Consider the following 21,609-nt stretch of genomic DNA (forward strand, 5'->3'; position numbering starts at 1 on the left):
GTGATATTTGATCAAAAACGTTTTGAAGTATAAAATGGATTTTTATGAAACCTGATAAGTATTTTAAAAACTGCAGCATCTGGTAACATCCCAGTGTTCATTGACCTGCTTTAAGTCAGAATGTTTTTCTAATTAAAAGAAAGGAAGTAGTTAACGTTCACAATGTGTTTAGATAATTTGAAAGCTTATCCTACTCATTTCTATAGAAAATAATTACGGTAGTTTAAATTGCATGTATTAGTCTGGATAGCCAATACTTTAGTCAGCCTGTTCTGAAAGAGTTGCAATTTCAGATATTTAAGTGGTTGAAGAGCACAGAGATTGTAGTAGTCCAAAAAGAAAGAGGTTTTCTGTACGGTAATATGAATTTTTCACACAGTTCACACTGTTACTTTCAATGAACACAAATACAAACCATGTTAATTGAATTTTTTATTTATAATGTAAACCAACAGAGTACAATGGGAACAGAGTATTTACAGTTGTAAAACAAACAACAAAACATTTATTTATTGCATTCAGCACTCAATAACACAACCTTGTCACAATGTTGTACAACAAGCAGATTGTCCCATAGTTGCATAGTACAGGTGAGTCAAGTGTACTTGCTACTGGCAATTGGTGTTAAGTGCAAAATTTAATCTACATCAAAACACAACACAGAGCAAGAAATGGGGTTAAAAAATAAATTTAGAAGGTCCATATAAAGCAGTCTGCTCAAACCAGAAACCCGCCTTAAACTGAAATGCAAGGAGGTTATGCTGCATATCTCAATTCTCCAATTCAGGATTTATGACCCGCTTTCAGCTCTTCCTACATTGTCCTTGCACAGAATTTTGTTTTTGTTCTAGTCCTATACTTCCTCAATGTGGTGAAGTGTTTTGCTGTGCATATATGCAACAGTACATAGGAAGGTTTATATCCTGCCCGCATTATTTTATTCTCTTGAGCAGTTGTGTAATTTTCAAATTAAATTTGAAATATATATGAAAAAGTCTATCCAATCTCTGTGCATCTGCGCATAAAAACCTCCTGAGACGGGAAAGTCTCTTCATCTCTGGCAAACAGTTGGTGATGATAGTTTTAAAATGCATCCAAAAGTGAAAACAATTAATGCTATAATATCAATGACAAATATGTTCTGAAGTGTTGGAAGTCACAAGCATCAGAACACAAAGCAAATAAATGTATGAATACTAACACTAAATGTAAATTATATTAGAACTGTAAATAACTTGTAACAAGTATTTTAGCATACACTTAAATACAATGATAAATAAATAATGTAACTCAAATCTGATGTGGAGACAGGTTTTCTTAGGAGCTGTTTAAACCAAAATACTACACAAATCAAAAGAAATTTACCTTTAGGAATCATTTTGTCGATCTTCAGTCTCTTCAATACGTCTGTTTTTTTAAATTGTAGATCTGTGCCAAGGTGAATGACAAGATCCAAATATAATCCTCAATTTAAGCACAGTCATCAGAACTACATTTTGAACCTTAAACAGCAGCTGTACAATGTGCCAAATGTATAAATGGAGTGCTTCTTAGTATGTTGCAGTTTTGTTCTGAGTTGTATTTGTTGAAACAGGTGCTACATCTATTTAGAGTTTTGAGAGAGAGAATTAGATGTAGATTATAATGACAAAGGAAGTAAAAATTAAACTAAGACTACTATTGTGCACTCAGGTGCTGCCAGTATTCCCATGAGGGGCCAATATATCATGTAACAGTTGCAGATAAACAGTTGATCATTTCAGATTTGTCAAAGGGTTAAACTTTCCACACAGACTTTCATACTTTCTAGGGGGTTACAGACCTGCTCACCATGGAGGAAATAAACCAGCCAGCTCCTCCTTGAGTCAACATTCTTATCAAGAATGTCAAAATACTCCATCACTCAACACAGACTAGTGTCATAGTTACAGTTTTGTGTAATGCTGTAAGAACATGATAAATAAATACAATTAGTTAGGCTTTGGAGTCACAGTGGATAAGGCTTGCTCTCATGTCCTCCTGCATTCTCACTGAAGCTGAGCGATCTCAGGGTTCAATGTTTGCAGTCCAGCTTCAGGCCTCAGAGCTGGATTTCCTCAGGCAACATGCAGCAGCTGAGCTGCATCAGAAAGAAGAGCTTTGGCCCAAGAGACTAGCGAGCTGAATAAAGAATCAGACCTTCAGAAGGTCCAAGTCACAGCACCGACATCACTGCATGGGGCAAGACGGGCACTCAAAGCAGCAGCACATAGAAGAACCCATGGCTTTGGGGGGAATCAGGTCCAAGTCTTCATCATCAGGGATCTCATCCAGGTGGTAGCCATCCTGAAGCAGCTGCTTGCTTAAATCAGGATGGACCTGGAGAAGAAAAAAATCACAGAACACCTGAGCTAAAGCTGATAAATGGTAGTGAATTTACATTTGAAGTTATTTGTATTCCATGTGGAGGACTGATGAGGGACGTATTTGGGGTTTTTTAGACAATTTCTTAAAGTTTCCTGCCTGATTAGATTGAATATTTTTCCTCCAAAATTTTAATAAACCGATACCTCTCAAGTTAAAATTTTAAGGAGTAAAACATACAGGAGAAATATAGTCATGCTGCAGGTTTATTGACAAAGACAAGTTTTAAAAATAAAGGGATTACAAGTTTAACTGGTTTATCCAGAACATTCTTGCCCTTGCCTTTTGCCTAATTCTCCAACTAAAAAAAAAAGTGTATAACGAGACATTTATAGACATTTGCTATAAATCAAGATATTTCAATATTTCCCAGGCCAATCACCAAACAGAATTAACTCAGGGAAAAGTGGCAGATTCTGATATTTAGATGACTGATTCTCTAGAACTAATTTTTGAGAAGACTGTCAGTTTATCATGAGTATACAATGACATTTCATTTGCATAAAGCAGCCAATCTTCCTGGGTGTGGATGTTTCAGCCAGTTTACTTTGAAGTGAGATTTTACAACGCTCAGAATAATCCCAAAAGTCAAAAAAACTCCATTTAAAAAGACCCTCAGTTATCATCAATTAGTATGCTAAATAAAAAAAAAAAAAGGTCACGAGAGTCCAAACAGATGATAAACAAGTTAGGCTTGTTTTAAAGGAGTTCCAGGAAAAAGAATTCTAGTTCCTAAAGAGAGCCTATAAAAGCTAAGATGAGAAAAGGAGAATATACATCTGGATTAGACGTAGGTGGACAGGTCTGCTCATATCTGAAATATGTAATATAACAGGGTGGTGTAGGACTGATAATATGAGCTGCAGCTCTACAAACCTCACGGTCACCATAAGCTTCTCTGTACATCAAGATATTCTACGATTAAAAGCAAAGCAAATAAGGCCAGGCAATTTCTCTGTACAACATATTTCACATATCACCTGAAACGAGGTGTGAGGAGAAAAAAAGAAAACATCTATGCACATAAATTACTGTGACATTAACTCAATGACTACTGAGTAAAACAAATTAAAAATTGTCATCTGTGACGTGGCTAATGTTGTTGTTAGTTGAAATAACTCAATAAAGTAATTTTCTATTAGTGCTATAAGAAAAACAGCTTCATTTATCTTTTACCTCCTATTTGCTTTAAAATCTATATATCTAGTACAGATGTCCTGCAAAAAAAATAAAAAATTGCACAATAGTTTCTGAATAATTACTCTGAAGGCAAGGCTTTCAATAAACCACTATCTTAATAGTGTGAAAAGGTGCACAAAGAGGATAAAAAAATGCACTAATTGAGTTAATGAAGGCCTCTGTGAAAAGAAAACTAAATTATCTTTCCGCAACCACAGGCCAACAGTCCCGGAGAGAGTTTGATAATATGTCAAAGAAGAATCAGACCAATCTGAAAAATGTCCAGTGAGACAAACTCACCTCGGCTGAAGAGTATCCTGAGGAATACTGCTCAAAATCGATCTCTTCATCACTGTAAACATCAGGAAGAGAGACTGTGAATGTCATAAATTTAGCTGTTAAACTAAATCAGCAGTGCAGTGCTAACTTTACAGCACTATCAAGCCATAAATACGGTTTTAAAGATCATTTTGACTTCAACTGCATCATCTGGCTGATTTATGTCTCTTTCTGTTTGCCCCACCTGTCTGAGTCTAGCGCCACCAACATTTCCTCAGCGTTCTGGCTTAAAGCAGCATAGCCCTTGTTAAACTTCACCGTCCTGAAAAAGAAGGTACAGAAAAATATCTCTTTAAACATCCCTGTTTTGTGTGACATGATTAAAAAGTAGCTTTTCTTTTTCCCCACCTCTTGACTCCCTGTCTGGGCTGTTGTGACACTGGAGGACCAGCAGAGAGGGCTTTCTTCTTTAGCGCTTTCCTCACCATCTCCCTGTGTTTCTCTTTGAATGATCAAAAAGAATAAATGTCATCCTTATGCTGACAGATTGAAACCAACAGCCACATTATGGATTAAACCATACTGAGATTCATCAGTGCTACTGTGCATATATTATAATGTGTAATCCTTGACTGTTTAAAGCCAGTCAGTAATGTTTGCACACAATATCTGCATTCTACAACCTTGGATAAAATAAACCCTAAATATTCTAAAAAGTCAGGGACTTAACCTCAATGGAATACTTAATGGAATACAACTGATATAAATTACTGATGGTTTATAGATGTGACTTAGCCTTGTTCTCTTCTCTATCCTTGCTTTATTAGTGAAAATGCTCACGTAGTTTGAGGTGGATGGCTGGAGCTCTGGACATGATGTAAGGTCCTCTCTTTTCCACCGGTCGGATGCCTCCATCTGGAATCTTAGGTCTTGTGCTGTTACTTGGTCCCTGAAATTTCACAAATTCAAATAAAGAGGGTTCATAACCCTTAATCAGTTACACATTTTTGTCAGACCACAACCACAAACCTCAATGTATTAACTTAGATAATCAAGTTTGTTTTTGCTTATTTTACACAACAATATGAAAGGTGTGCATAAATTTGCATATAGCATCTTTATTAAGACACCCCTTAGTAAATTTCATTGCTACTAACTCCAAAATAAGGAAAATGAACCAAACTGAAACCTCATGAAGACTTGGAAATCCATGTAAGCCGACTGCCTAGAATAAACAAATGTAGTGTCTGTTCTCAGCTATTTTGTCTGCTCTTCACTGGCCTCTGCACATCACAGAATTAATTTCAAAATTCTCGTTTTCTTATAAATGCCTAAATGTTGTTCCTTCTCTGCACCTCTCTGATTTACTCCATAGTTATCTTCCTTCTTTTTCAATCCGTTTGGCACTGTATATGACATGGTCTTTTTATTGTGTCTGTTCTATTTTATAGATGTTTTAATAATTAGTTAATAGCTTGATTGTTTTCCCTTTTTCTCAACTTATTTTTTGCAGTTGGTAAACTTGACGATTTAAATGCATTTTATAAATAAATTAGATTTTTTATAATCAGAACATGCCATCCACACTGGGGAACAAAGTGGAGGCAGCATCATGCTGTGGGAAAGCTTTTCTTCAGCAGAGACAGAGCTGATAGTTGACATGAAAATGCATGCAGCTTAATACATGCAAGAAAACATGTGAGACTCCAGAAGTCTTGAGTCTGGGGCAAAAGTTCAACTTTCAGTGGGACAACCCTAAACATACAGCCGGCGCTACAGTAGAATGGATTGGATCAAAGTATATTTATGTGCAAGAATCATAATGCAGTCATTTATCTAACACAGACACTTTGGCTAGACTTGAAAATTGATTTTCAGACTTTCCATTGAATCTGATTAAGCTTGAGATATGTTGCAGAACAACATTTTCAACCTCCAAAAGTGTAAAAATGGTAGGGACAAATCATTAAAAGAGTTGCAATAGCTAAACACAAAAGAACACCCCTCTGTCAAACTTTTATTTAAATTAACTTAAGAGTCGATTTCCCTCTTTAAAAACATTGACGATTATGAATGCAACGTGACAAAATATGGAAAAGTTGGAACTTTTGAGTGCATACATGAACTTATGAATATTAAGAGTGTTTCTTGAAACACACATTTGATGAGCAACCCATAACAGATTTTGGGGGGTTTACAAATAAACAGCACCGTGATCACAAGAACAAATACATTTGTTCTGTTAGTTTAGCTTTCATTAAAAACCCTAACTGTTCGAACAGGAGAAAGGGGTTTAGAAAGACGTATTTTCTATGTCAATCACCATGCTTGCGTTACTGTCATATATATATAAACTCAGAAGCTTTTCTTTTAAGCATGTCTAATGTAAACAATTGTCAAAGATGACATGCTAGGCTAGCTAGCTAACCTCCCAGTTTCTGTTTTCATCCAAGCTGTCGTTGGACTAGCTTTAGCTCACATTACCGACAAAACTTGTTGTTCCTGCTGCGCCTCCAGGAGTGTGTCCTTTTCAGGCTCTTCTATTATGTCGTTCATCATCTTCGGTTTAGTTGTCACAATTTATTCCACAACATAGCTATGACACTAGTCCCACAGGAGGGACGTGGTGATTACTTTTAGGCACTTCTGTTAGCCCGCTAGACTGTTGCTATCGGTGTTAGCCAAGGTCTCTACTTCCGGGGGAAAAATAGATAACGACTCAAGAGTTTAAAAGATTGACCATAAATAATGCAAATGCATAAAAAAAGATAAGGACAAATGCTAGTTAGCAATTCATTTTCATTGTAACAATAAATAAAGTATTAAATTACAAATACTGTATTACACTGATTCTTTTTTTTTTTACTATATTTAAACCTACCCTGCTTTTTAGAAGTTTGTCGCCATCTAGTGGCTAAGTGAGTGGATACGGGTGGATAGCGGAAGGTAAAAATATAATGCATATTATTTTTGGTTTTCATGGTAATACAAATGCAGGCAAAATACAGGCAATAAATCTAATTATTATATTTGGTAAATTTCATATTCACAAATGTAAATGTTCATTATCTTCACCGTTTTTTTTACAGTTTTGGTTAAGAAAATCTAACTTTATCCACTATTTCCAAGAGTATGAACAAAAAAGCTGTAAACACATATGAATGTAGATCTCTAAATATTTTACATTTTACCATCAAGCACAGGAATATGCTCGTTAAACCAATGTGTGTGTGTTTGGGTGGTGTAGGGGGGAAACATGAGGACACCAGCAGCTATCTTTGAACTTCAGCAAAAACAATGACCCAACACCAGCTGATGACATGGCTGCCAAAATCATCCAAGATCCTGGAAACCTCAAACTGAAACTCATGCGTTATGCATTATGCGCATCTCCACTTTTCTAAAGACTCTAGGACTTTGATTTCCAAATAAAATTCAAAATGTACTTCAATATGACAAAGTAATGTTGGACCACTGAGAAACAATCTGTAGGCTGCAGTTGCCCCTTCTACTTCTTTCTTTCCTCTACGTTCCTATACAATAAAAACCCTTTCAGGTCATAAAGTTCATTTTTCATTATCTGTAAGCCATAATAGGCATGAGAAATTATCCACAGATAAGCAACACTACATATATTTATTAAGCAACACTGTGCTGGGTTTATTACAGTGTGTGCAATGAATCTATGAGTTTCACTTTAAAATGAATTTCTTTTTGTGATATTCTTATTTATAACGCTGCACTTCTCTGGCTTCCCTCTAATGTTTTTTATGTTCAGGACATATTATATTTGTAGTTCTCTTCCAAATACATAACACATTTGGTAATTGTTTTTTTTAATTATATTCATTAATTTGTACAACAGCACAGAATGTATTGAATCAACAATATAGACATTTCCAATGGGAGTCAATCGGGAGAATCATCACTCAAAAAGGCCTGAAAGAAAAAGAGAAGAGAGAGACATGTTTTTACCCACAGGTATTTGTATATGCAGCATTACAGTTCTACACTTTGAACCAGTCAGCAAACACAACATGGGTGTGAGCCAGTGTGTAGTGTAACACCTTCTCACCTCGGCAGTCTACAATTTGTCAATTCCAAGCTCCTCTGGTGTTGAGATGCCAAGTTCTGTAAGGGTGGGCTTCAGCTCTTGGATCACGTAGGGATAGATTTCTTTGTGGGGACCTGCTTTGTCCTGCAAACAGGAGAATATGCTGGAATTTATTGCAAATTAGAGAAGTAAACATTGGCATTTTTGTGTCTCTTTGATTGAGTTTCAGTTTGGAAGTGCTAAATGAAAAGTTTAGAAAAGAAACTGAACTCTTGCCTTAGCCAACAGAGGGAGTGAGACTCACCTTGACGGCTTCAAGGATGCGGATGGCGCTGGCGAGATCGTTCAGCCTACGACAGGCTCTTAGTGCTGAATCCAGGATCTTGGGTTCTGGGACCAGGTCATATCCAATTAAAGTGTTCATGCCTGTAATTGATAAAATCCTTGTCATTTACCAGCCAGTAAGTATTTCAGAAGTGACAGTCTCACTTGATGTCAACAAAATTTCCTCCACAGTTAGGATAATGTCAAACCGTTTGTTTCCTGTTAGAAGAATTACTATATGTGACAAACAAGTGCAGGCATTCCAGGGCTTCTTCTCCCAGTGTTCACTGGATTAGCAAGTATGTTAAAAGTTAGAACAATAACAGCCTACTACTAACTTCAGGAAAGTTTTTTCCACAGGTATTAAATTCTTAAGTTACATTAGCTGAATTTGCCTAAAGCTTCCTCAGAAATTCAGTCTTCTCATGGATCTGGTGAGGAGTTTTAAAGGCTACACAAACCAAAACATTATGAGCAAAAAATACAGGAAACTCTCTTAATGATAACAGCAACCAGTACAGTCACCTTTCCTCAGCTCCCAGGCATCAATGTCAGGTTTGCTGAAGTAGGTGACCCAACGAGAATCGAACTCCTCCTCAGTCTCCACTTTCCCATGGGAATAACATCTGGATGCCAGGGGAGCTGGAAAACACAAGTGCAGAATTATTATAAAGCAAAACCTGTTTCCTAATTAAAAATAAAAACAATGACGAAATTGCAGCAAAAAATAACATCTCATTTATTTTATTTAAATAAATCAGGCATTTAACAAAAAACTAAACTTAAAAATATAGAACTAAATGAAGAAGCTCAAAGTGCTTGTTGTGCTGAAGATTTGCCTTCTGCTCTTGACAGAGTAAGACAAGAATACGAAGTTGTTGGATGGTTGACTACCATTATTACACAACCAGCCAGTAATATGGTGCTTACGTTGCATTACTTGAATCCATACAACTGGAGAAAGACACAGTCACTGACAGTTTCTCAGCCTTGTATATAAAGAAAACTTGTAATGGGAGGAAGAAATTTTCAGCAATTGTGAAATGTTACATTTTCCTCCCAGGTTAGACAATTCTTCAACAATTACCTTTTGTATAAATTGTCAAAGTTGGAGGGACAGTCTCAAATCAGCAACCTTCCCCATGATCAAATACACAACAAAATAATATTTCTTAGTTAAAATTAGCTTTGAACTACTTTTCTGGGGAAATTCATTTTGAGTCTTAATTGTAAAAATCCTTAAATATGTCATTCTGTATTTAATCATCAGACATATTAGGGTTTTCAAGTTACCTATGCAGGTAACTTTTCAAAATTACAAATATTTTTACACGCTAATACCAGTAACAGACCCATATCTAATTCTTTGAATAATTGTCATTTATAATGAATGAAAAGCTACAACTACTTGCTCCAAATGATCTCACTCCACAAATCTTATTTGTCAGACCACAAACTAAATCTGTATCTGACTTTAATCAACAACTGAACATACTTTTGACGAACTATAATCCCAAATGAGCAATAAAAGTTCTCAAAGAAAATAAAATCAAACCAGCAGTAGTTCTGTGTGCTTAATATTGTCCGCTATTGGTTTTACTCAGGGGTGAAACTTCTGTCAGGTCGAGGAACAGAAGGTTGCTTCCATTTTCCTTAAATCTCAACTTCTTCTAACACAATTCTGCACTTTCTTCAAGGTAATATACACTTTGATTTATGACTATTTTACAACGCTATTCATCAACATAGACTGTTCTGTTTCCTATTAGTGACTAAAAAGCTTTTCACCTGAGCAGGAGAAATGTATCCGGTTTTACAGAGAACAGACCAGAAATGCGCATTTTGATTAGGGTCAAGGGAAGCCACATGAATTAAGCCGCGGGGCAAATAAATACTATAGAATGAGTGTTGGTCATAGTGTTGGTTAAACTGCGGCTACACACACTTCTGGACTGACTAAATGGGGTCATCACAAGGTCGAGAGACCCGTTCTTTAAATTTCATTCCAAGAACCCAATTAAAATACAGAATGAACCGTAAAAGAACAAAACACTGATAATACGAAACTAACAGAAACAGCTGAATTCAAAATGCCTCAATGTCACCCTGTGTTAGCTTGTGGCTATATGCTAGCCGAGCAAACCAATCGTATTCAAAGTTTTTTAAGATTTTGCACTGGGTGTAAAGCGGACCTACGTACCCGAGTAACCGGTCCGTGACCGAGCCACACTTCGGAAACCTGAGGTCGATAAACGAGAAAGAGCTCGGAACATGGTGCCGAACAGGAGACGCTAACCGTCCTGTAAGTGGTAGAGAGGGATATTCTGGACGGACAGACACGATGAGGGCGCCAGTCGTCACGTGACTCACCGGGAAAGCCGAACGTCTCTACGTAGAGGAAGTCGAACTGACGTAATTTCTGAAACGCCAATTCTTGTTTTCTAGAGTAGGCCACACTTACAATAGGTTAAATACTGACGAGACATTATTAGGCCCGAGCAGCAAAGCGCTGCGAAGGCCTATTGTTTTCATACTGTTTATTATTATTATTATTATTATTATTCTTCCTCCAAATGAATTGCCTTTTTGGAGGCTTTATCATATTCAAAAACTCACCAAATTTGGCGGACGCATAGAGACTGTTTAAAATTTACGTATTTTAAGGTCGACGCAAAAATCGCAGAAAAAATGGCTCAACAGCGCCAACTAGCAATTTTCAAAGGACCCTTTGCTATTCACTTACTTCGTCGTAGAGACTTGAAATTTGGTACAGTTGTAGAGATCCCCAAGATGCTCAGAATTTATAATTATAATCATAGTGCAAGTATCACAGGAAGTCGGCCATTTTGGATGGAAGGTCACATTTTGACCCCATTTTGGCCGTTTACAGCATTGGTATTTGATCGAACTCCTCCTAGGGATTTCGATTGATCGGCTTCAAACTTGGTGAGTCTGATCAGAGGGCATGGGCGATTAAAAGTTATCAAAATGGTGACTTTTTGAGCATGTTGAATGGGCGTTAGCAGGGGTCAAAGTTCACCGACTCGCCACAAAACTCAAAACAGTTATAACTCCTACACTAAAACTCTCAGGGGAACCAAACTTTCAGTGATTGAGCATCATGGGTTCACCTAAAATACCCTGAGGTCAAATGATGACATCACTAAGGCCACGCCCCCTGAGAACAGGAAGTGTCATATTTTACTGGGAACGGTCCCTATATTACACCTTTGACCTAATCAACATGAAACTGTGTTAACAGACAGGAAACATGTCGCTCTATAAGGGATTCCAGCCCCGACCGGCTTTGAGAGTGGGCGTGGCGGCGTGGCTAAGTGACCTCTAACGCCGCTGTCATACGTTTGGCTCTGAATTCCACAGTTTTGGGCCAAACTTCTCCAAACTCACTAGGATGGATCTTTATCCACCCCAAGACAGGAATCCATAATAAAATTTGGTGGGCGTGGCCTAAGTTCTTTATGGCGCCCCCTAGAATATTTAAAATGATCAGCCATGAGCCATGCTATAACCTATAATTACGAAACTTCTTATACATCTGTATATTGTCCTGATGTACAAAAAAGTCTCTTGGAGCCATGGTCTCAACCCAACAGGAAGTCGGCCATTTTGGAATGAAGTTCCAAAATTGACCCCATTTTTGATGTTTACAGCCTTCGTATTTGATCGAACTCCTCCTACAGTTTTTCAGATACAGACTTCAAAATCGCTCAGCACACACTTGAGGCATCAAAGGTCAAAAGTTATCAAAGGAATTCTCGTACTTCAAAGTATGTGGGCGTGGCTACGTGTCAAACTTTGACTATTCGCCATGAAACTCAAAACAGTTATATCTCCTACATTAAAACTGTCAGAGGAAGCAAACTTTCAGTGATTGATCATCATGGGTTGACCTAAAAGACCCTGTGGTCAAATGATGACATCACAAAGGCCACGCCCCCTCAGAACAGGAAGTGTCATGTTTTACTGGGAACGGTCGCTATCTTACACCTTTGACCTAATCAACTTGAAAGTTTTTCCAGACACAGAAGACATTTTGGTGTATTTTGGATTCCAGCCCCGACCGGCTTTGATGGAGCAGGTGGGCGTGGCGGCGTGGCGAAGTGACCTCTAACGCCGCTCTCATTCGTTTGGCTCTGAATTCCAGTTTCAAACCCACTTAAAATGATAAGGTGATGACATCTGTCAATGCTGGCTGAACAGTGTGGGGTTGGCCAAATGGCGAATATCAGACCCACGCCATATTCATACGATTGTCTTTAAATCACACATGGATGATCCGATTGGCACCAAACTTGAAATGTAAGACCTGTGGTAACCTCTAAAGAGCTCAAATGTTTTAAAATGTAATTTGACTCCACTGCGCCCCCTAGGTTAATCCATCAGCTATATCTCCGCCGTAAATGGACCGATCTGCACCAGATTTTTTGTGAGTCGTCGGGGAGCGCTGCCGAACACATTCACGTGTGTCGTCTGGCGGGCGATCGGGCGGGGAAGGTTCGCTACGGCTCCCGGTGCGGCGAGCGGGCGCCGGCTCTGCAAATGGAGCGAGAGCTTCAGCGGCGGCTGGAACTCCGCTGTGGCCAGTGAGCCGGAGCAGCGCTTGCTGCGAGGGCCGCACGAGGCTGCTTGCAGCTTTAATTATTATTATTATTATTATTATTATTATTATTATTATTATTATTATTATTATTATTATTATTATTATTATTATTATTATTATTATTATTATTATTATTATAGTAAGCATTTTGTCTCCTCTTTTCTTTTTAATGTCTACCTGGATGATATTTCAAACTGTTAAATAATTGTAATAAATATAGATTCATCAAACAGAGATACACTTCAAGCATTTAGATTTAGTCTTGTGATTATGGTTTCTCTAATTTTTTATGACGTAAGTAGGTTGGTATAATGATTGGGTTCGAAGACTTTTGTTTTAATGGCATATGCTAATTAAAAATGTAATGATGTGCTCACCACCAAACATCTCTAGAACCTTTCATTTCTCCCTCACATTGCCTAGAAAACTCACCCTGTACACTGTTCTGTTACAATACTTGCAGAAATCATTCGGTTTATTTATTTGATGATATGGTCTATTTAACAGGCTATTTAAGGTTTTGGGGCGTTTTGCCCTACAAAAAAGAGCCAAATCTGTGGTCTAAATCAAAATTGCATCTGCATAAACGTCCAATAGGGGGAGACTTTGCATTAGATGTGCACAAATAAGTGATTTTTCCACAATGTCTCATGTTTCCAGGTCTAACTGCAAAACCCTAACTCTGCAATCATTTACATTAAGAGTTAGTAAGAAGAAAGAAAAAAGACAGATTAAAATATTAAGCATCAATATATTTTCTTTCAGTAAACTACAAATTGTTATATCTTATGGGAATAAAGTGGAAGGCAATCTTCCACCATTTTGTATTTACATGTATTGGGAAGCTTGCAAATGGGACTGGTATTACATGTAACTAAGTTATAGTCCATCAACTCCATGTGTGGGAGAGAGTGTTTCAGTTCTTAGTGACATGGTGTACTCTAATCCTCCCTAAGCCCAGAGCAGTACAGTGGATGTCCATTAGTATAATGTGCTGCTACTCATCTTTCCTTCTTTGTCTCTTTGTTAACCTTACTTCTGTTTTTTTTCTTTGCATCTGAATTTGACATACAGTAAATCTAATTTCTCATTTTCCTGTGGAGAGCGATTAGAGTAAGTATTAAAAAGATGGTAAATTAAGTATCATAAATGTCAACGTTTTCTCATTTGAAGTTTTTCTAATGAGGCCATTTATGTAAATTTTATACCACATGGCGATACCAATCCAAGTAGTACACACTCAAAAAGATAAAAGCAAATTATTCTATAATTGACAATTTGAATAAGGGATGAACTCATTAAAAGTTGTGCAAAAAGGCACAGGCTGCGAAGAAATTAGAGAAAATCTGTCAGTATTTAGAAAGCATTTCTACTGCTATATGCATATCAGTAACACATGTTTTCATATTACCTGAAGGTCTACAAAAAGTTGTCATTATAAAAGTATTGCACAGATTGGTGCCATTTGTACATTTTCTGAATCATGTCATATTCTGATATCTGTGAATTTAAGTTTCTGAAATAATTTTATTTTGATGATATTTTAATATAAGCTAGCAAATCCTCACAAGTTAATTAGAATACTGCCAAGCGATGAATCTGAATAAGATCCATTGATTCAATTCCCTTAGTTCTGTGACTGGGCTTCACATTGTAGCCTTGCAGCTCTTTTGCTCAGATACAATGCAACAAAACAGACAGAAAAACTGGATTTGGTCCTACAGTTTAGATGGTTTTATTGGCATTTAACAAGGTACATATTATTTTACAGTGATGATCACAGTCTGGAAAGGTAAGGAGACACAAAACTGAGTGGCACTATTGCAAACAGAATAAGCTCCTTCTCTGTTTATGCTACATGATGTAGCATACTGTTGCCAAGTTAGGATGTTTTCCTGGATAAATGAATTATTTCATGTTTTTAGAAGCTGAAAACATGCATAATGCAATAAATGCTCTATTGCTTTGGTTGTGGAATGGGTCTTTAGTTTATGCAAAGATGTTGCTGACACTTTCTAAAATGTGCTGTATACTTGGACTCCCTGCTGTAGATCTTTGTTACAACCTAATATTTGCTCCCCAATAATGCTGTGCAGACCACAAACAAGTGCAACTGTTACTTATCTCATTTCAAAATGAGCCTTATGATAGAAATGTGTATATTTGATAGATTTTAATGCATCAATAGATAATTCAAACTTTGCTTTTGTGTAGTAAGATTAGGTCCCTGAGGAAACTGTTTGCAATGTAACATCTGTGGCATTAAATTGTTATAACACTGTTCCAATGATAAGCTCATTAATTCACTGTCACACAGATCAGAGACAGTCACATTGCAGGCAAAATTCATATTCTATTGTGTAACTATTAAGTTTTGAGCAGATTCACATCTAGATGTATTTATACAGTGCTCAGTGTTTACTGTTTATACAGCCATAGCATATAGCATAATATATCCTATCTCATAATGCGCAATGCGTCTTAGGCAGACAATACTAGAATACAGAGTCTGGCAAAGGATAATGTGGACATAAGGTTTACAGACAGTTTATTTTACACAAAGACTTTTAAAAAAAGAAAAGAATGAAGAGAAGATGATGAGAGATCAGGGGCACAGAAGCCAGTAAAGTTGGACTATGTACAGCGTGGATAAGACTGGAGTGGATGAAGCCTAACTGAACTATTTATTAGCAAAATCCAAAAAGTGACATCACAGAGCAACATTGTCAACAAGGTTAGGGATTGGATGGAGTGTTAGGTAGGTGTAGGGGTGAGAGCAGGGGAAGGAAGCAATGTATGATATGTGTATGTGTGCAAACTTCTACCAGTATCACAATAAAAGCATGACTGTGCAGCGCCTGCTGTCGGCATTTGGTGTTGGGGGCAGGGCTGGGTTTGGTTGGTGTCACTGGGGTTTAACAGGGATGAAAGCACTTTAAGCTGCCGTTTAGCCACTGCCCAGCATCTTTGTAGCACGCTGGTTGGCCTCATCAATCCTGGTCTTGTTGGAATCAGCCTGAAAGAGAAAAGCAGAAGCTTTTACAGACCTCAGGATGTTTAGGCTAGACAGAAGTATAAACAAAGGTATGAGGAAGGGTTATTTCAGTGAAGGTATTATAAATCAGAATGTAAACAGATCAGATATTCCCAGGGCAACATGTAAATCAGATTTGGTCCATTAGTGTAGAGTAAATCTGCTTGAAATCAGAACATAACCTTATGTTCAGCCTGTAATCCATGCTAAACATAATTTAAATCTATGTATTAGCTAAATTACACCTTGTATAATTATTTTTTTTCTTTGCTTTACTGATATTTGTTGGTGCAAAAGTCATTTTTAATGCTTTAACCTGTGACAGTGATATATATTTGTTGAAAAATTTCTATTTTGTCAGCTTATTTTATAAGAATAGCAATATTCTTTTATTTTATAATACTTTTACATGGAAACGGGTTTGTTTCAATCAGTTAATTTATGACAAAAAAAATAAATAAAACAGTAACAGGTTAAAATGTATCTGATCATTTCATGTAACCAGATGACTGATTATTTAAAATAATCAGGTATTATGTGAGGATGTGACCCTGATCATAGGGACACACACCCTATAGTAAAGATATGAATGAATGCAGTACCTTCTCCATGATCCTTTCAATCTGGCGGTTCTGCGTGTCGATCTCCTGGCCCATGTCTAAGGCCATGTGACGCAGGTTGCCAATGATCCCGCCCACCTGTTCCAGGTTTTCATCCATCTCATTCTCCCGGGCGTCGTCTGTTACCCTGCAGAATACAAATTATTGTGGCTTGTTGGTTTGGACCTACAACCCAAGATACATGCTGCTAAAAGAAATGTTAAACCATGTTTGTAGAAATTTAAAGGGACAGTATCATGCATTTTTCAGGTACAGAGTGCCATTTTATGACATTTATGATAATTAAAGGTTGGATCCTAATTACCTTAAGTTATTATAAAAAGGCTGTATTGAATATAATTCAAAAGAATATTGACTTCATAATTTGATGCCTTGAAACTGTCCTCTTTTTCATTAAGAAAATGCTGCTCTTTTTCTGTTTTATCACATCGGTCATCTATTAACCCTTTAATAATATTTTTACCAACATTTCACTGAAAAGCAACTTGAAAAATGAATTCAGCAGATGTGCAGTTCCATCAGGTGTTCCCTAATTGCTGCTGCTGCTGATAGGCTGAAGGAGCTCAGTGGGGAAGTTGCAGGGATACTCTGTAGTACAAAGGCTCGGTTCGGAGACTGCAGCTCCATAGAGGAGCATCGTAGTCAAAGACGGCGTTCAGTCCCCCAAAATGTTTGGGGGACCAAGTGCAGCTGAATAGTTGCCAAGGGAGATTTAAGGATTTCTCAAACATGTATTAAAGAATCAAAGCAACGCTCCAGGTATGTTTTTGATGAGAGGATAAAATGATGATAAAAGGCTAAAAAGTAGATTTTACATAAGACTGCCTCTTTAAGATTTTGCAGTATGTACTTACAAGAAATACAGGATATCTGGTACATTGTGAAGAAGAAAGAGTAACTCCAAGAGACAAAATTATTAACCAGCATGAAAAAGCAAATTAATGTATGTTAAGATTCTACATTTATAAATAAACAGCAACACATGTTCAAATCTATATATCTTGAGTATGAATGAATCCTGAAACAAGACATCTACACACATTTACAGAATGTACGTATACCTGCGGATGAAGCCCCCACTGATGGCCATCTGTTCACGTTCATCTACAACTCGAGCCCCTGGCTGGCTGTTCACCACTCCGTCCTGGTTTGATCCCCAGGCCTGGCCCCCACCCTTAATCCTACCACAGACACATTTCAGTCAGGGCCACTGGAGGCATCAAAAAGCTGTAAATGTTGCTGAACGTGTGTGGTAAAAGTCTGTATGCTAACTGGTTAGTAAAAGTGATTGCGCACATCTTTGTAGGTCCACATGTATTGTTTGTTCACTGAAGTGTGAAAGGTTAACGTGCATGCATGTTTTCCTCTATCAAAACTTATATGTGTATATATGTTTAGAATGTAAAATGACATGAAGCTAATCATTCTAACAGAAGCAGCATGACAAGCACATATGATACACAGTTGTTGCATGCATATGCAGTATGTTGGTGAATAATTGATCCAACATGCAGATCAATTGAACGTAAAAAGCTGAAGTGCTGCTTACATTCAGAAAGAATTTCAAACACAAAAAACAATTAACACAGAGAAGACAACACGCACACACACATAGGCAAACACAAAAACCTGTAGAGTGGACATGCAGAGACTTGGTACACAGTGGGAACAGGATCAGACAGATGCTGTAGTTATCAAAAAACAAAAGCTGAGCTGTTAGGTCCATGTGGCAAAAATCCCCACAAAAAGAAAGAAAAATTAAATAACATTATCATTCAGATTGGAAGACCAGCTGTTATTAGCCCTTCATTTCATTTGGATGGATAGAGCTATATGATGAGACATCACATGCAGTCAAATAAGCAAGTTCAGTTCTTTTTGCTTGTTTTCTTTTTCATTAATTAAACACCTGTTAGATGCAGATCTTCACTGACAGGAACACTTTCATCAAGCTGTCGACATTGGTAAGTATATTTATCCTAATTTGTATTTGATGACCCAATTTTTCATATATTCATGAAGCATAATAAAAGTATTGCACATTAAAGTAGAATTAATAATGCAAATGAGCAAAATCTGGAATAATTTTGATCATTTCCAAATTATTCCAGATCACTAGACAGCGCCAAAGTGCACAGATTGTGTAAAATATGGATCAACAAGTATTAGTGGTACACATACACCACCTTGACTGTGGCTTTAAGCAAATTTGTGGTTTAATCTCCTTTTGGAGAGTGTCAGTAAGTGCCTACTGGATAATTGTAGTCAGGAGTCTTCTCAATTATTCTGGAGGCCATAACAACTACATTTGCTTTTTGTTTTTTTTTAACTGTAACCTATAACTACCAACATGTTGCCTTGTTTGTAATAAATCATTATAGAATTTCACCTTTTGAATCAAATTACTGAAAAAAATATTTTCACTGATATTCTGAATTATCTAGCAGTCTTTGTTAGTGTTGGTATATCAAACCTATCAGGTGATCCAGTTAGACTCTTAACAAGAAAAGAAAATGTCGTCTCATGCTGTTTCACTCAATGCTTTCAATTAACATGTCTTAAATGAAACATGAGAGTTTACAACAATAGGGCTACGTAGCAAGTGGGTAATGGAAGAAAGGGACCAAAGAGCTATAGAATATACAAGATCTTAAACCAAAGCAGTAACATGTGGAAGCTAAATCAAAGTGGATCAAGTAAAGACATGAATCCTGAAAACAAATAAAAAATGATGTGCCAGTTGTTGACAAAAACTACAACTCCTTTACTCTGATCCCTATTGTGCTAATTGGGAAGATCAGTTATTGACTGCCAAGATCCAGTCCAGCCCAGTTTTGGAGAAAAGGATGATCTGTTGTCAAAATATCAACTGTGGGATTAAATACCAAAAATTTAAATTAAACATTTTGTTTATACACATCAGAAAACAACAAAAAAAGAAACACATTGAACCATTAGTCCGGTGCACTGGAGAATGTGTTTTTTGTACTTTCAAAGCACCAAACAACACATTTAATTTCTAAGTTTTCAATTACGTCCAAGATCTCATGATAGTACCACATAGCTCAAAAGGAGATAACTTGCTGAAAACTAGCCATAGCAAATAGCAATTAATTATAAGTAAAGTTTCTGAAATAGTAGGCATAAGACATTACAAGAAGACCCTAGAAAAATTTGGTCAAAAAGAGACATCCAATAAAAAATTATTAAAGAAAACTCATCAAGCAGTGCCAAAATCTGCCATGTTTCTCTTATTTCCTTCCTTTTTAGTAGGTCACTTGTGTTTTCTATAGCTCTGAGACAGAACATTAAATAAAGTACATACATTGGTACACAGGTTTAAAATGCACAGACATGACTCAGTGGCCATAGTTTGGCTGTTGTGGGCCAGATGTAAGAGACTCATTTGAACTTTCAAACTACATGTTTAATTTGAACATTCTGAGTTCAGATAACCTGTTTACTTAACTCTTGTGGAATGTTACAATGTAAGAAAGTCTTGAGGAAGGAGACTGAGACATCATATACTCAAAGTTTGTAATCTTGAATAAACGTTAGAGTAAGGTTACAGAAATTTAACAGACCACCTTAAGTTAAAGGTCCAGTGTGTACAATATAATGTTAACTTGTTGCCCAACTTGAACACTTAAAAACTGAATTCCCATTCATTCATCATTGAATAATTTTCTATCGTCTTTAAACAGAGTGATTTATTTCAATTGATTTAGTAGGATTTTGTCTTCATGACTCTGGCCCTTTAACATGGACATTAAAACAGTTTTTTGATTATTTTCACAGTGCATACAGTGCCAAAGTCCTGCAGGAGAACAGCATCTCTATAAATCTGGTCAAAAGAGATGTGATATCTTCTGCTCAACAGCTGTGTTGACATTAGACTTGAGAAACTACAGTGGTTCAAAAAACTTGTCTTTTCCAGCAGCCATTGTAGAACACATACAGCGGTAAAACCAGGCTGTGGTTGGTAGGTAATGGCACTCTAATTGTTAAGTCGATTGTGGCTTAACAAGTGGAAGGTTTTCCAGACACCAAAAATTATAAATTTACTGCCAAAAATGACTGGACTGTTTTTAGAAGCAGCTTTTGACCCCCTAATGGGAGAACGAACACATGCAAAAATCTTATTTTTGCATAATAGGTCCCCTTTTAACAACTATTATAAGACTACAACACTGATTCTCATGAATACACAACTTTATGTGAAAAATTGTAATGAATAGCTGACATGACATTTGTGGCATCACAGATTTCAATATGCTTCACACTGGAGCTTTAATCATGATCATTTAAAAACATAAATTAGATTAGCGATCTTTTGATTTTTAAATGGACACAGAATTATTATATTCAACGTATTTAGTTGAATTGTCGCTTGGTTAAGCATACACATGATGATGCGGCATCATGCTACTGGGTAGGTGTAGGAGTGAAGGATGGACTTAAAAGCTGGGTTCATGCCGTGGTCGAGATCCTCGTTGATGCTGCTTCCTGCTGGAAGGGAAGCATTCATCCATTGTGGAATGAAGGGCTTTTGATGGAAACCGTCATGGAGACTGGAGGGCAAATACAGCACCAAAAGAACACTTATGCACATGCAAGTAGTACATGCTGTATGCATGCTATAATCATTTGGTGATCTTAGTTTTGATTCAGACATGCACACGTGCTTGTGCATGTGGTGCTTGTGCCTGTTCAGACAGTGTGTCGTTGTGGCTTCAGGCCTGATTGCTCACAACACAAATTACCATGCTCTACACACCAGAAGCAGGCAGATGGATAGAAAGGCAGGTAGGCACTGGAACACATGCATTCGGGCGACACAGGCAGCACCTACTTGTTACAGGGACATGAACATAGACCACAGAACTGTCCTAGATTGTTCAAATTCTTTTCTGCATCCATCATGTCCTTATTGATTTGGTCCATCCCCTCCTCGATGCGCTCCAGTTGTTCTGATTAGCAACACATTGTCATTTATCCCATCACAAGAACGAAAGCACGTAAGAAGAGAAGAGAGGTGGAAAAAAAACGGAAAGGGGAGTAGAGGGGGGGAGGACAAAGGAGAAGAGACAAAAAA

At 37.1% G+C, this 21,609-nt stretch overlaps 3 protein-coding genes across 3 annotated transcripts in view; all 3 read right to left on the reverse strand.

The window, feature by feature from the left end:
- Nucleotides 1-419: 419 nt before the first annotated feature.
- fam219b (family with sequence similarity 219 member B) lies at nt 420-6,564 on the reverse strand. Its single transcript, XM_044133224.1, has 6 exons — nt 6,346-6,564; nt 4,702-4,810; nt 4,270-4,363; nt 4,106-4,183; nt 3,883-3,934; nt 420-2,358 (listed from the first exon to the last, which is right to left on the reverse strand). Exons 1-6 carry the CDS (start codon nt 6,418-6,420, stop codon nt 2,209-2,211), a joined length of 558 nt encoding a protein of 185 aa, XP_043989159.1. The 5' UTR covers nt 6,421-6,564; the 3' UTR covers nt 420-2,208.
- Nucleotides 6,565-7,680: 1,116 nt separating this feature from the next.
- On the reverse strand, nt 7,681-10,614 carry LOC122840672 (cytochrome c oxidase subunit 5A, mitochondrial-like). The gene is made up of 5 exons (XM_044133235.1): nt 10,440-10,614; nt 8,765-8,881; nt 8,220-8,341; nt 7,937-8,059; nt 7,681-7,800 (listed from the first exon to the last, which is right to left on the reverse strand). The coding sequence occupies exons 1-4, from the start codon at nt 10,510-10,512 to the stop codon at nt 7,946-7,948; spliced, it is 426 nt and encodes a 141-aa protein (XP_043989170.1). The 5' UTR covers nt 10,513-10,614; the 3' UTR covers nt 7,681-7,800; nt 7,937-7,945.
- Nucleotides 10,615-14,571: 3,957 nt separating this feature from the next.
- Nucleotides 14,572-21,609, reverse strand: part of LOC122840681 (synaptosomal-associated protein 25-A-like) — a 34,267-nt gene continuing 27,229 nt past the window's right edge. The window contains exons 5-8 of the mRNA XM_044133247.1: nt 21,367-21,484; nt 17,576-17,695; nt 16,497-16,641; nt 14,572-15,876 (exon numbers count right to left, since the gene is read on the reverse strand). Of these exons, the coding sequence (XP_043989182.1) occupies nt 15,808-15,876; nt 16,497-16,641; nt 17,576-17,695; nt 21,367-21,484 (452 nt within the window). The 3' untranslated portion in view covers nt 14,572-15,807. The remainder of the gene's footprint in view (nt 15,877-16,496; nt 16,642-17,575; nt 17,696-21,366; nt 21,485-21,609) is intronic.

The sequence above is a fragment of the Gambusia affinis genome, linkage group LG02 (assembly GCF_019740435.1).
Source record: "Gambusia affinis linkage group LG02, SWU_Gaff_1.0, whole genome shotgun sequence".
NCBI classification, from domain to species: Eukaryota; Metazoa; Chordata; class Actinopteri; order Cyprinodontiformes; family Poeciliidae; genus Gambusia; species Gambusia affinis.

Excerpts from the sequence above, each read along its gene's own strand:
- LOC122840672 (XM_044133235.1), bottom strand. The coding sequence starts at position 10,512 with ATGTTCCGAGCTCTTTCTCGTTTATCGACCTCAGGTTTCCGAAGTGTG. Across the intron at positions 8,882-10,439 it reads GTCACGGACCGGTTACTCGG|CTCCCCTGGCATCCAGATGT; the intron begins GTACGTAGGTCC and ends TGTGTTTTCCAG. Across the intron at positions 8,060-8,219 it reads GCATCCTTGAAGCCGTCAAG|GACAAAGCAGGTCCCCACAA; the intron begins GTGAGTCTCACT and ends TCCTGTTTGCAG.
- fam219b (XM_044133224.1), bottom strand. The coding sequence starts at position 6,420 with ATGATGAACGACATAATAGAAGAGCCTGAAAAGGACACACTCCTGGAG. Across the intron at positions 4,184-4,269 it reads CCCAGACAGGGAGTCAAGAG|GACGGTGAAGTTTAACAAGG; the intron begins GTGGGGAAAAAG and ends CTTCTTTTTCAG. Across the intron at positions 2,359-3,882 it reads CAGGATACTCTTCAGCCGAG|GTCCATCCTGATTTAAGCAA; the intron begins GTGAGTTTGTCT and ends TTTCTTCTCCAG.